The 15,204-nt window shown below is 47.8% G+C and overlaps 1 protein-coding gene across 1 annotated transcript in view; it reads right to left on the bottom strand.

The window, feature by feature from the left end:
• USP8 (ubiquitin specific peptidase 8) overlaps positions 1-13,819 on the bottom strand; it is a 110,554-nt gene extending 96,735 nt beyond the window's left edge. Inside the window, exons 1-2 of the mRNA XM_077263671.1 lie at positions 13,535-13,819; positions 7,690-7,871 (exon numbers count right to left, since the gene is read on the bottom strand). Of these exons, the coding sequence (XP_077119786.1) occupies positions 7,690-7,793 (104 nt within the window). The 5' untranslated portion in view covers positions 7,794-7,871; positions 13,535-13,819. The remainder of the gene's footprint in view (positions 1-7,689; positions 7,872-13,534) is intronic.
• Positions 13,820-15,204: the final 1,385 nt, after the last annotated feature.

The raw sequence follows: 15,204 nt of genomic DNA, 5'->3' as shown, positions 1-15,204 counted from the left end.
GATTTATGCCAGCTAAAGCTACTGCAATTAATTTGTTATTTTTATATAAATTTGCAGATACCGGTTGATAATCCTGTGCAAAGGATTGTTTGCTCTTTGAATGCAGACAAGGCATTTGATAGAATTGAATGGGATCAGATATGGGGCGCTTTCTTGAAGAAGGCACTTGGAGAGACATTTATCTTATAAGTACGAATTCTGTATTCAGTGACCAGGGCAAGGGTCAGTGGTGTTTTGTCATAAGTGATCACACTAGGTAGGGGTACATGGCAGAGTTGTCACCGAACCTCCCAGCTGTGCATGACTGCTGCTGAACTAATGGAACAAATAGTACTAATCAGAACCTCCTGTTTTTAATGTGTGTATTTTCTTTAATTTAATTTAATGGATTAAATCCATTTTCACCATTTCTACTGCCATTATTTTGGAGATCAAGTGCTGGACTATAGCTGCTTGTTTTATATTATTTTATTTTTTTTTAAATTGGGCTCACCTTGTGGATCTATATACAAAGCTATACGAGAGGTGAGCCGAACATACCTTTTTCCTTTTTTGTGAGGGCATTATAATTTTAGTGTGGCCCAAAAGTAGAAATAGAGTTGAGCCACTGAAATTTATCACCACAGATTATATAGACACACACCCCAAGAGACATTATTTTCTTGCATGGTTTCCAACATTTACATTTATGTAACACTATTTGAGCTGGTAAAGCTGCATTTACACTGGCCAACAATCCTTCAGATTCTAACAGCACGGACCCATCGTTCACGAATCACGATGACTGTTTAATGTGAATGGCTTGAGTGACTGATCGAGGTTTCCAAAAACGTCAGTTTGTCGTTAAATAAATCATTTAGGCAAGTGATAATTCTCATTCATCTTTCGAAAAATGTGTAATGTAATGGAGATTGTTCACTCTTTCAACAACTAGACTGGAAAAAAAGGAACAGCGGAAATTCAAATCCTAGATAGGTGTGGCCTTCAGCAATTGGTTTATCATCTTCCAATTGGTCAGCAGCAGTTGGAGCGAGAACATATTCACGATTAGAGGGGTGGTCCGAAACCAAAGTTCACTTTAATCCCAAAAAACTATCTTTTTAATGTAATATTGTAGTCACTTTTCTAATACAGTTCAACTAAAAATTCCTTACCGTTCGCTCTCTCTTTGCCTTATTTTTTTTAAACCTTCCGTTTTGGTGACATTCAGTTTGAGAATCCCCAGAGTACACTGCAATGGTCAAACAGGACATTGTCAGGGGGCAGTCACTGCCATAGCAGTTTTCCCCACCCTGAAACGAAGCATTATCAGTGAGGTCAGTTACAGGGGCTAGTCCAGCCCCCGCTCTACTGAGCATGCGTTCTTGCTAGCTCGTCAATTCTCAGAGCCAGCGAGGGAGCACATTGTTACTGTGCACTCAAAAGAAATATCAAATTTAATAGGTTAATAGACACAGGCAAATCAGCAGTCATGTGCCAAAAAAGATGTGGGCTCAGCATGCAAGACCTAATAAAAAGTCCGGGAGCGGGAAGTACCAGTACTTCATGTTGATAAGGGGTTAAGCCAGATTAAATATGGGATTAGATTACAGTAGATAGACAATCAGGATTAAGTTAAACTTTGGTTCTGCCTCACCCCTTTCATGTTCTTTGTACAGTATCAACAAAAGTTTGTACAATGCTTTATGACTTCATGTATTTCAGTTAAAGGGAATCTGTCACCTAATTTTGGCCCCATAAGCTGTGGCCACCGCCATTCCGCCGCGGCTCCTGTGCAGGCGTACTTTATCTGTCCTGTTGAGGGCAAAGTACTGCAGTGCGCAGGAGTCGGGAAAGGTCAGAGGCGCGGCGCCTGCGCACTGCAGTACTTTACTCTGCCCTCAACAGGGCAAATCAGTACGCCTGCGCAGGGGCAGCGACAGAAGCAAGGAGAATGACGACATCGTAAGAAGATAGGAGGCGCTGGACCTGGGCTGCGACGCCCATTGCACCCGAACTGGGACCGCCCCTGAGTATAATCTAACTTGTTTTTCTTATCCTTCAGGTTACATCGGGGGGCATATATACAGCATTCCAGAATGCTGTAGATAAGCCGCCGGTGGCCTTAGCTTATTGGCCAAAATTAGGTGACAGATTCCCTTTAATTATCTGTGTGTGAACTCTGGGACCGATGTTCTGATGTAACGATCGATACTCGCCCATGTCATTCACGATTCTCATCCTGTATAAACACTTGACATTGTTTGCTTGTCGTCAATTACAATTGCATCGTTTAACTGATTATCTGCTCGTGTAAATTAGCCATAAGTGCTCGAAATGTCTTCCATCAACGTTGCAACAGTCCCATATCTACTTTTGGGCCACAAAGTCTATTCAGAAATGTGGTTTATGTAATAAAACCTTCTGGATCAACATGTTCGGGCATGTTAGGTTAGGGTATGGGTTGAACTAGATGGACTTAAAGTCTTCCTTAAAAACTATGTTACTATGTAAGAGAAAGTCAGACCTTCAACTCAGAGGTATATTAAATCTTCCCTACATCTCAGAATTAGGACTAATGTAAAAGCTAAAACTAGCTTGTAAAAAAAAAGGACATAGAAGAATTAAAGCTGCCAGGGACCCACTTGTCCGACTAGTCTCCAGCCCAGCTCTGTCACCGGCAGCTTCTCCCCGCCGGGTGCCCTGGATAATCAGATCACTTCCTATATAAAAGTGTAAAGAGTGGCAGAGACCTATCAATTCAAGGCAGCTGGTGGGAAGAATCCGCAGGGAACCCACGTGTTCGACTAGTTTCCAGTGCAGCTTGCTCCCAACCAGCTTTCAAATTATAATCCTCTCTGTCATGCAGCAGCGTTTCTGAGTCAAACACACGTAACTGAGTTCATGTAGCCACTGAATGCTAAGGCTACTTTCACACATCAGGTTTTCAGTGTCAGGCTAAATCCGGCTAATTTTCAAAAAACCGGATCAGGCGAATGTTGCCGCCAGATCAGGTTTTTTTCCCATAGACTTGTATTAGTGCTGCATTGCACCGGATGACATTGCGTTTCGTCTGGTTTTCGCCGGATCTGGCAAATCTGCCGCTTCCGGTTTCTTGAAAAAACGTCCATAGCAACGTTTTTTGTCTCCGGCGAAAAAGCCTGAAGCGCCGGATCCGGCGCTTCCAGCTGTTTGCTAAAATGGAAGCCTATGGGAGCCGGAAGGTGCCGGATCCGGAAAAAGGCGGATCCGGAGGCCTGATCCGGTTTTTTAAACTGAGCATGCTCCAAATTTTTTTTTTATCCAATAATCTAGATATGCTAGCCGGATCCGTCAAAAAAATGGATCCGTTGCATCAGTTTTTCACAATCTGCGCCGGATACAGTTTTTCCAACATTCACCGGATTTAGCCTGACACTGAAAACCTGATGTGTGAAAGTAGCCTAAGTATTGCCTGTGGTTCGAACAGCGTGTATCAGCTGTCTGGTTCACTTTAACAAATGTTTGAGAAAACTGAGAAGGGGCAACAAAGTGAAATGCATTGCATCTGTAAGGGTATGCTTCCGCGGTCAATAAACGCTGCGGGTTTGACGCTGCGTACAGCCGCAGCGTCAAACCCACAGCATCCAGATGTTACAGCATAGTGGAGGTGATTTCAAGAAATCCCATCTCCACTATGCGTTAAAAGACGCACGCGGCTCCCTGCGTAATCGGACATGTGGTGCGTCTTTCCAGACCGCAGAATGTCTATTTATGTTGCGGAGACTATAAACATAAGGGTGAATGACCTCGGGGAGATCAAAACATCCAACACCGCGGAGACACCATCATGTGTTTCTCAACGCAGTGATCCAGAAGCCAGTTTCCTACTCCACACTGATGAGGGGCAAATACCCCGAAACAGCTGTCTGTGGATGGATACCATGTTTTGGCATAGGTGGTTTTCCTTTATTGGATGCTGCCCTTCACGTGGTTGTTCTTTCCCGGTGAAAGACCTGGCTATTCATTGCTTGCGTTGAGATACACGTGATTGTGTCTCCGCGGCTTTTGTACATGCAAATTTATGTTGTGCAGACGCTTAGTCTCCGCAAAATAAATTTCCCATAGACTATCATTAGATGACGTAAAACCGAATCATCTTTATAGTCACATGTGTAGTAAGTGTGAAAACGCAGCTTACTACGCATGTTTACCAATTTAAATAAATGTCTTACCTTGTTTCAGCCGCAAGTTCGCGTACACTGCAGTTCTCGCGATGAGATCAGCTGATCGTGAGAACTGCAGTACAGATGACCGCCGGAGACCGAGTTATCTCCGGGGGTCATCTACAAGCTCTTCTGTGTCTGGATATCAGGCTGGATGGTAGCATATTGCCATTGTTCAGCCAAAGGCATCCAGATGTAGCAGAGCTGGACTCGTCGTGGGACACTCGGTAATTAGACTATGTCGAACAGGGAGTATTTGTGTTGGTTTATTATTTTATTTTTTTGCAGGAGATCGAGGGTGTCGGGAATTAGGTGATGCAGTAAGTATGGTTAATTAAGATTATTAAAGGACTTTATTCTGGCCGTGTCTTTATTTATCTTTATTTACCATATAACTATAGGATTAGTAATGAATATGTGTCTTATAGACGCCTCTCCATTACTAAGCCGTGGGCTTGATGTCACCTGACAATACACAGGTGACATCAACCCCACAAATATTACCCCACTTGCCAGTGCTACAGGTCAAGTGGGAAAAGATGGGTAAAGTGCCACAATTGGCGCATCTTTGGATGTGCCAGTTGTGGGGTGGATGCAGGCTGCTATTTTTAGGCTGCTGAGGGCCATAATCCATGGGCCACAAAAGCCTGAGAATACCAGGCCGCAGCTGTCAGCTTCTTCCTTGGCAGGTTAACAAAAATAGGGGGACCCTACGCCTTTTTTTTTTGGAGGGGATCCCACTATTTTTGCTAACCATCCAAGGTAAGCAGACTGCCGCGGCCTGTATTATCAGGCTGGTAAGATTCATGGATATTGGATCATTACCAGCCTGAAATACCAGTACCAGTACTCTGCTTTACTCTGGCTGGTTAACATATATAGGGTGGACCCTTGCTATTCTTTTTTTTAATAATTACTTACTTATTAAAAAGGAGGGACCTCTCTCTCTGCTTTCCTCCACTTTCTGTGTCATGTACATCCTGCTGTGTCACAAGATTCACTGTTATGTAAATTAGTACACATGCGTTTGTAAGCTGCGTTACCGCACTTAACACGCGTGACTAGGAAGATAATGCGGTTTTACTGCATCTAATGAAAGTGTATGGGTAATTTACGCAGCGGAGATGGAGCCTCTCCACTACATAAATTGACATGTTGCGGTCTGCAAAGACGCGCCGCATGTCCGTCTCTGCGGGTGAGCTGCGGGCATTGGTGCACACACAGTGGGCATGGGATTTCTTGAAATCCCGTCCACTATGCTGTAACAGCTGGATGCTGCAGATGTACGCAGCGTCCATCCCGCAGCGTTTACTGACCATGGAAACGGAACATACCCCATTATATCTGCAAACAGGAAATTCCTTTTTTTTTCCTTCCCAGAAGCCAACTTTCAATTACCGTATATACTCGAGTATAAGCCGACCCGAGTATAAGCCGACCCCCCTAATTTTGCCACAAAAAACTGGGAAAACTTATTGACTCGAGTATAAGCCTAGGGGGGAAAATGCAGCAGCTACCGGTAAGTGTCAAAAGTAATAATAGATACCAATAAAAGTAAAATTAATTGAGACATCAGTAGGTTAAGTGTCTTTGAATATCCATATTGAATCAGGAGCCCCATATAATGCTCCATACTGTTCATTATGGCCCCATAAGATGTTCCATATTAAAATATGCCCCATATAATCCTGCATAAAGGTTAATAAAGGCCCCATAAGATGCTCCATAGACACATTTGCCCAATATAATGCTGCACAAATGCTGATTATGGCCCCATAAGATGCTCTATAAAGATATTTGCCCCTTATAGTGCTGCACAAACGTTATGGCCCTATAAGATGCTCCATACAGACACTTGCCCCATATGCCGTAGTGCCCTACAAACGTTAATTATGGCCCCATACAGACACTTGCCCCATATAGTGCTGCACAAACATTATGCCCCTATATAGTGCTGCAGAAACGTTATGGCCCCATATAGTGCTGCAGAAACGTTATGGCCCCATATAGTGCTGCAGGAATGTTATGGCCCCATATAGTGCTGCACGAATGTTATGGCCCCATATAGTGCCGCAGGAACGTTATGGCCCCCATATAGTGCTGCAGGAATGTTATGGCCCCATATAGTGCTGCAGGAATGTTATGGCCCCATATAGTGCTGCAGGAATGTTATGGCCCCATATAGTGCTGCAGGAATGTTACGGCCCCATATAGTGCTGCAGGAACGTTATGGCCCCCATGTAGTGCTGCAGGAATGTTATGGCCCCCATATAGTGCTGCAGGAATGTTATGGCCCCATATAGTGCTGCAGGAACGTTATGGCCCCATATAGTGCTGCAGGAACGTTATGGCCCCATAGATGCTCCATACAGACACTTGCCCCATTTGCTGGGATAAAAAAAATAAATCACATACTCACCTCTCCGTCGCTCAGGCCCCCGGCACTTTCAATAGTCACCTGCTCCTCGTTCCAGCGCCGATCTGTCTCCAGCACTGACGTTCAGCAGAGGGCGCGCACTGACCACGTCACCGCGCCCTCTGACCTCCGCGTCACTGCTGGAGACAGATCGGCGCCCGGAACGAGGAGCAGGTGACTATCGCGCAGCGCTGCGCTCTCCTCCCCGTATACTCACCTGGTCCTGCCGCTGTGTAGATCCTGCTTCCCCAACGCCGCAGCGCTTCATCCTGTACTCAGCGGTCACATGGTACCGCTGATTACAGTAATGAATATGCGGCTCCACCCCTATGGGAGGTGGAGCCGAATATTCATTTACTGTAATGAGCGGGACCATGTGACCGCTGAGTACAGGAAGAAGCTGAAGCTGCTGCTGCCGGCGCCGGGGAAGCAGGGACCGCGCCTGGACTAGGTGAGTATTTTTAGACAGCCCCCGCTCCCCCTCCCCTGCCGACCCCCGGTATGACTCGAGTATAAGCCGAGAGGGGCAATTTCAGCCCAAAAAAGTGGGCTGGAAATCTCGGCTTATACTCGAGTATATACGGTAGCTTTATTTCAAATGACAAAAAAAATGCATGCAATAAAAAAACGCATCAAAAACGCATGAGGAAAAAAACGCATCAAAAACGCTGGTGACCTGCAAGTGACCTCAGATGCAGATTTGGTGCAGACTTTACCTGCGTCAAATCCTGAGCAAATACTGAGCCATACCTGACTGTGGAAACATATCCTAATTTTATCTTCACCCATAAAAAAAAAAAAAAAAAAAAAAAAAAAAAACAATGTTGCAAACCTAAAGTCAGCAACACTCCCCCCTCACAAGGGCTCATCTCGTACTTATTTCAATATCTATTGCAGTACATTTCTTCACAGATTGTGCAATGGAAAGTTTCAAGCATTTCTAGTACTCTTTGGAACATGATGCAATTCTCAGGAAGACAAAAGAGGTGAAACAAACCTTCACTAAGAAGTGCAAAACAGAGGGAAGATCTTACTTGGCTGGCTGCATACAGATTAGTACAGGCTTCTACACCACTAGTAAATACATACCTCTTTGTGCTGGACGTATCCGCTTTAACCTCAGCTTTCTTATTAAGCTCTGACAGGGAGGTGGAAAGGTACAGCTCTTTAGGTAATGACGATGCTGTCGGCATGTTGCCCGTGGGTTCCTTTCTTTCTTGTTCACATCAGCAGCAGGTCGATCTTCTAATCATCCTGGTGTCAATGAGCTCCTTTGTGCAATGAATAAGGACAAACATATTAACAAAATAATTACTGGAGCCAGGTAATTATAAATACCGTAATATAAGTAGGCTCTGAAGGAAAAATATAATTGTAAGGGAAACTATAATATCAGTAAAATAGCTAGTTAAGGCTGCATCCAAATGATTGGCTCTACACAAAAGGAGACAACATCTATGTACTCTTATTGCATGGACTGAGAGCCACAGGGGCTAAGGGGGGTGGTCTGCTGGGAGAATACAGAGAGGTATCAAACATGTCAGCTCGGCTCATACCCTTAGTTTGAAAGCGGGTAGCAAATGGTCTGTACTAGGTAGAAAATTTCCTATTGACTGTATAGAGAAGAGTGGGGGAGACACAGGATATTTGAAATGCAATATCAAGTCCAGTCACCAAACAGCAAGTTTTAAATATTCCAAACGGGTGATCATGGAAAAACGAGCCTATGGTCAGGACGACAAAAAGCTGTGTGGCACAAAAAACGTTCACATGGGGGTGCTGACTAGGAGGCTGATGTAATCCATAATTAATTTCTCCTTCCCCTAAGGAAACAGAAGATCTCTGTAGACGTAAAAGTTTAGATATTTCTGCTATTTCTCCCTTTTTATTTTATAACTGTTTTGCATATTTGTATTTTGTTTTATTTTTATCTTTTTATATTTTTTTTTTATTGTAAGCACCGCATATTTTTATATTAAAGCTAAAAATCTTAAATAAGTTTGATCCTTGTATGCTCTAAAGGAGCATAGCTTTCAGGGAGTGTGTGACCTTTTGATTGTTTAACAGTAACATATTTCGGGGACTCATCACCCTGTGTTTGAGGAGTGGTGGCAGGGTGCGTTAAGTACCGTAACTGAGGTGTGTTGACTGTCGGGGTGTGATTTATGCTCACTTTAGAGCCAAAATCAGAGGTTGAGCACTAGATTGAGGAGATAAATTAACCCTTGCAAGCACATCCGACGTCACGTGACGAGTAGTGTGTAAGTGACATAGGCACAATGGATAGCCATTCTATCCTCGAAAAACAGACCGAACGCGTACAAATACAGCAGACATCTGAATGAAGCCTTCTGTATAGATGGTACAGTCGTTAATTTTGTAGTATTAATGGATTGTATTCCCACCATACATCTATTGATGTCCTATTAATTTTTCCTGGTAATAAAACTTTTTCATTGTATGATCCCATATGCAGCATATAGCGGTCTCAGGCAGCAATAACATTGCAAAAAAGGTGGCGGGATGCTGCACATTTCCCCATTGTATCTCTATACTATAGATGCATGCTTTGGAACAGCATCTATTATCTATTGCTGAGTTGTTGCTACAATGGGCATCTAGAGATCTGGAGGACTCAAAGCAAGAGACTGCAACTGTGGTCAATGGGCAACCCCAGCAGTTTGTTAGAGAGTGGCCACTGACTGTCAGGGTCCACAAAAACGAGTTCATATAACAGTTTTTGGTCCGTGTACTGAACAAGTAGCCCAAAGACAACACTTGAGCCATGTATGTAAATTGCTACTTCAGATTAGTTTTTTTCTCACGTTGACTGAGTGGTGGTGGCTGCCCATGCTGTGGGGATGTTTTTCTTCAGCAGGGACTGGGCAGCTGTTCAGAGTTGATGGGAGATGGATGGAGCTAAATACAGGGCAATCCTGGGGGTAAATCTGTTAGAGACTACAATGACTTGAGACTGGGGTGTAGGTTCACCTTCCAGCACAACAACAATGCTAAATACACTGTCAGGGCTACAATGTGATGGTTTAGATCAAAGCATATCCATGTGTTTGAGTAGCCCAGTCACAGTCCAGGCCTAAATCCCATTGAGAATCTAAGGCAAGACTTGAAAATTGATGTTCACAGACGCCTCCATGCAATCTTACTGAGCGAGAGGGAGTGCGCAAAGAAAACTGGGCAAAAATGGTCCTGCAAAGTATTGATTCGGGGTGGGGGCAGAATATACATGCACGTCCTGAAAGATGTGCCGCACGTCATTTTCCGTGGGTGATCCGCAAGTGCACGTAGTCGCATAGTGGACATGGGAGTTCTAGAAATCGAATCCACTATGCTGTAACATCTGGCTGCTGCGTTTTTCACACTGCATAAATACAGGTCAAAACTGCAGCAATTCCTGAATGTAGGAGCGGACCCCAACAGTGTTTGCATTCACGTGCATTTTTTTATTCGCCTGTTTCAAGAGAAGTGGGCAAGTTGCAGATGCCACATATCCACAAGTTGAATTACACCAGAGATGAGCAAGATTGTTTGGACTCCAATATCTCATGCAGCAGGAGGCTCACGAGGCCAGATTCCTCATAAATTACTGAAATCTTTACGTAAGCACGTTTTATATACATGTAAATAGAGAAACAAAGCGCAAACTGTCCAACCAAGAAATGGATCCTGGAGCTGAGGTGCAAGATGACACAGTCTACATTCTGATCTCTATCTATAGCCATGCCAGATCATACAAGCTCCGTCCTGTGTATGTGCACACCATCAATATGCCTCGCACTCCTGCGCCACACACACACACACACACACACACACACACACACACACACACACACACAGCCTCCCACTCCTGCGCCACACACACAGCCTCCCACTCCTGCGCCACACACACACAGCCTCGCACTTCTGCTCCACACACACACACACAGCCTCGCACTCCTGCGCCACACACACAGCCTCGCACTCCTGCGCCACACACACACACAGCCTCGCACTCCAGCGCCACACACACACACAGCCTCGCACTCCTGCGCGCCACACAGCCTCGCACTCCTGCGCCACACACACAGCCTCGCACTCCTGCGCGCCACACACACAGCCTCGCACTCCTGCGCCACACACACACACACAGCCTCGCACTCCTGCGCCACACACACACACAGCCTCGCACTCCTGCGCCACACACACACACAGCCTCGCACTCCTGCGCCACACACACACACAGCCTCGCACTCCGGCGCCACACACACACACAGCCTCGCACTCCGGCGCCACACACACACACAGCCTCGCACTCCGGCGCCACACACACACACACAGCCTCGCACTCCGGCGCCACACACACACACAGCCTCGCACTCCGGCGCCACACACACACACAGCCACGCACTCCGGCGCCACACACACACACAGCCACGCACTCCTGCGCCACACACACACAGCCCCGCACTCCTGCGCCACACACACACAGCCCCGCACTCCTGCGCCACACACACACAGCCTCGCACTCCTGCGCCACACACACACAGCCTCGCACTCCTGCGCCACACACACACACAGCCTCGCACTCCTGCGCCACACACAGGCCACACAGAGCCTCGCACTCCTGCGCCACACACACACAGCCTCGCACTCCTGCGCCACACACAGCCAAACACTCCTGCGCCACACACACACAGCCACGCACTCCTGCGCCACACACACAGCCTCGCACTCCTGCGCCACACACACAGCCTCGCACTCCTGCGCCACACACACAGCCTCGTACTCCTGCGCCCCCCACACACACAGCCTTGCACTTCTGAACCACACACACAGCCACGCACTCCTGCGCCACACACACACACAGCCTCGCACTCCTGCGCCACACACACACAGCCTCGCACTTCTGAACCACACACACAGCCTCGCACTCCTGCGCCACACACACAGCCTCGTACTCCTGCGCCACACACACAGCCTCGTACTCCTGCGCGCCACACACACACACAGCCTCGCACTTCTGAACCACACACACAGCCACGCACTCCTGCGCCACACACACAGCCACGCACTCCTGCGCCACACACACAGCCATGCACTCCTGCGCCACACACACAGCCATGCACTCCTGCACCACACACACACACAGCCTCGCACTCCTGCGCCACACACACACAGCCTCACACTCATTGCTGAGTGTCCACCGCTGCTCCCCGTGTCCGTTATTGACTGCAGAGCTGACAAAGTCAACGCTGCAGCCATTCAGTGCGGACAGCAACTCGAGCAGTCAACTCGGGAAGAACCACTGAGCTCAGTTATTGGGTGCAGAGTTGCCAATTTGACCTGGGAGCAGCGGTGGACACTGGGAGCAGCGGTGGACACTGGGAGCAGCGGTGGACACTGGGAGCAGCGGTGGACACTGGGAGCAGCGGTGGACACTGGGAGCAGCGGTGGACACTGGGAGCAGCGGTGGACCTCGGAAGGTGAGTAAAATGCCGTTTAAACAAACTGAAGCTGAGAGTGGTTTTCAGAAACCAGAAAACATTAGAGCCTGTGGACTCAGCACTCTGGAGCACCGCCACCTAATCACACCCTATATTATAATCTGCAAAAAGCTGTAAGCCGCTCCTTTCAGGTGATTGGATCGTTCATTCCGTCATAAAAATCATCCTGATTGGCAGCACATCGCCCGTGTAAGCAGTGGAAGTGCGGCCTATAACGTGACGCTGTATGAGGACAGAACGATCATCGCTCTCTCCCCATCGGTAACTCGTCAGCCTGTGTACACTGGGCGGTATATGAGCGCGCTTGTATATAGTCGGTTGTCTAAGGGACCATTACAGATTCAAGCACACACAACTGCTCCGAAGTAATAAGAACACAGATGTGGCCGGGGATCCTGCTGAGCGGCGACATTTCTACACACCGGACTCCCACTGATCAGACAAGACAAAAGGCAGAGTCATGCAAGACCCATGGGACCCTTTAGCTACTGGTATGCCCAATCCGGGGGCAGCAACGGGGACCTTGATCCCATCACTGGGTCATGTATGGGATGTCCCACATCACAGGGAGAAAGCTGTCAGTCATCCGCAGGAACATACACCAGGACGCAGCGCTGGGCCTCGCTGGTGGGGACAATCTATACAAGGCCACGGTCAGTATTTTACCTCAGTAAAGCAAACCCAGGAGTGGGTGATAAATACAGAAGTGGGGACGGGTTTCTATTATACGTCTCCTCTGATTATTCCACATACTGAGGTAAAATACTGACCGTGTGTGCTGCACAAACCCCAGGAGTGAGCAGCCATACAGCCACTACGCTCATTACCCATGGAAGGGCCTACCGGGGGCTAATAAACAATCCACACTGGCTCCTAAGGTTCTGTTCTCGTGGATGGGGCAGTATAGGGGCAATTACGTGCGGCAGACGCAGTAATGGGAACGAGCCTGAAACTACAGCGCTGGCACAACAGTGGGGGCCGGCTGTAGAGGGCACCCCGTGTGTGCAGGGCACCCCGTGTGTGCAGGGCACCCCGTGTGTGCAGGGCACCCCGTGTGTGCAGGGCACCCCGTGTGTGCAGGGATTGTTGGGGGGCACACTACATGTACCCTGTACAGACCACACAACATGGATGAGCCGGGGACCACCGTCCCACAACTAAGGACATGGCCAAGAAACTCTGCTGCTGAGCACTGTAGTCCCCAGGGCATGCTGGGATCTGTAGTGCTGCCCGGGGCTTAGCTCATCATCACCCATACCAGCGAGGTCTGTGACACCACGTGACATAGGCTATACCCGATATATACGGCCACGGTGTGCACACACGGACCAGCAATGCTAATGTCATAGGTCGGCACGTCACATGACAGCTGGCGGGTTACCAGAGTCCGGGCCGCGCACTTCCCTAGCCTGGGAGCCGTCATCCTGACTTACCGCGACAGTCCCGTCCCAGGCTGCGCCCCTCCAGGACATCGCCCACCGCACACAGGACGGCGGATCCGGCAGCTGCACAAGCCAAAATGGCCTCGGATTATTTTCCTTGCGGTGTCAGTGAGCGGCCGACGTGATGACGTCACTAGCTGAGTGCACGTGCCCTCCTGTGGGGTGAGGAGCCGGCTCCGTGTGTCCCGTCCCCCGTGTCCCTCCGCTGAGCACCGGCTCTACCGGGAGGTACGGGAGTGATGGGCGTCACTGCAGAAACTAACAGCTGTGTTGGCTGAAAAGTGAAACGACTCCACAAGCCGATATGTGTGTGTTGCACTCACAGGAGTTTTCCACCCGGGGGCGCACTTTGTGCCCGCAGAATAGCTGCGGATACTAAGGCTCAGTGCACACGGTCAGGTTACGGCAGCGGTTCAGTCTATTCTCACACAGGTAAATCCGCAGGTCACTGAACCGTAAGGATTTACCGCATCCAGTGCATTCTATTCTGGAGATGTCTATTCCGGAGACTAGTGTCCTCACTGCGGGTGACTGACGCGCTGCGGCTCCTAAGAAGTGTTTCATTGGCTGTAAGCCATAATCATCAACATTAACAGAAATGCACACCAGAAAAAGATCACTGTAATGACTCTGTAGAATATATGAGTCTCACTTTTTGTATTGAAGAAGTGAAATAAATTCCCTTTTGGTGATATTCTTACTAACTGAACTCGTGTTCTCTCCCTCTACTAACCTACCTTTGCCTGACATTGCCATCTCCGTGTGCGGTTCCACCATTACTCCAAAGCAACATGCCCGCTGCCTTGGGGTCATCCTTGATTCCGAGCTTTCATTCACCCCCCACATCCGATCACTGGCTCGCTCTTCTTATCTGCATCTCAAAAACATTTCTAGAATTCGCCCTTTTCTTACTTTCGACTCTGCAAAAACTCTTAATGTTTCTCTTATTCATTCCCGTCTGGACTATTGTAACTCTCTACTAATCGGCCTCCCTCTTACCAAACTCTCCCCGCTCCAATCTGTCCTGAATGCTGCTGCCAGGATCATATTCCTCACCAACCGTTACACCGATGCCTCTACCTTGTGCCAGTCATTACACTGGTTACCCATCCACTCCAGAATCCAGTACAAAACTACTACCCTCATCCACAAAGCACTCCATGGCTCAGCACTACCCTACATCTCCTCTCTGGTCTCAGTCTACCACCCTACCCGTGCCTTCCGCTCTGCTAATGACCTCAGGTTGGCATCCTCAATAATCAGAACCTCCCACTCCCGTCTCCAAGACTTTACACGTGCGGCGCCGATTCTTTGGAATGCACTACCTAGGTTAATACGATTAATCCCCAATCTCCACAGTTTTAAGCGTGCCCTAAAAACTCATTTGTTCAGACTGGCCTATCGCCTCGACGCATTAACCTAACTATCCCTGTGTGGCCTATTAAAAATAGAAAAAAAAAACAAAACACATAATCAGGTTCCTCGCATCATGTTCTCATACACTTTATGCAGTTAATAGCCCTCTGTGTCTGTACTGCTACATACTTAGGCAGTTTACTGGTTCATGCAGCTTTACATGAACACCCGAGCCTTACACTATGGCTGGTCCAAATAACTAAAGCAATTGTTACCATCCACCTCTCGTGTCTCCCCTTTTCCTC

The sequence above is a fragment of the Ranitomeya variabilis genome, chromosome 5 (genome assembly GCF_051348905.1).
Source record: "Ranitomeya variabilis isolate aRanVar5 chromosome 5, aRanVar5.hap1, whole genome shotgun sequence".
Lineage (NCBI taxonomy): Eukaryota > Metazoa > Chordata > Amphibia > Anura > Dendrobatidae > Ranitomeya > Ranitomeya variabilis.
This window is presented reverse-complemented; position numbering and strand designations above follow the sequence as displayed.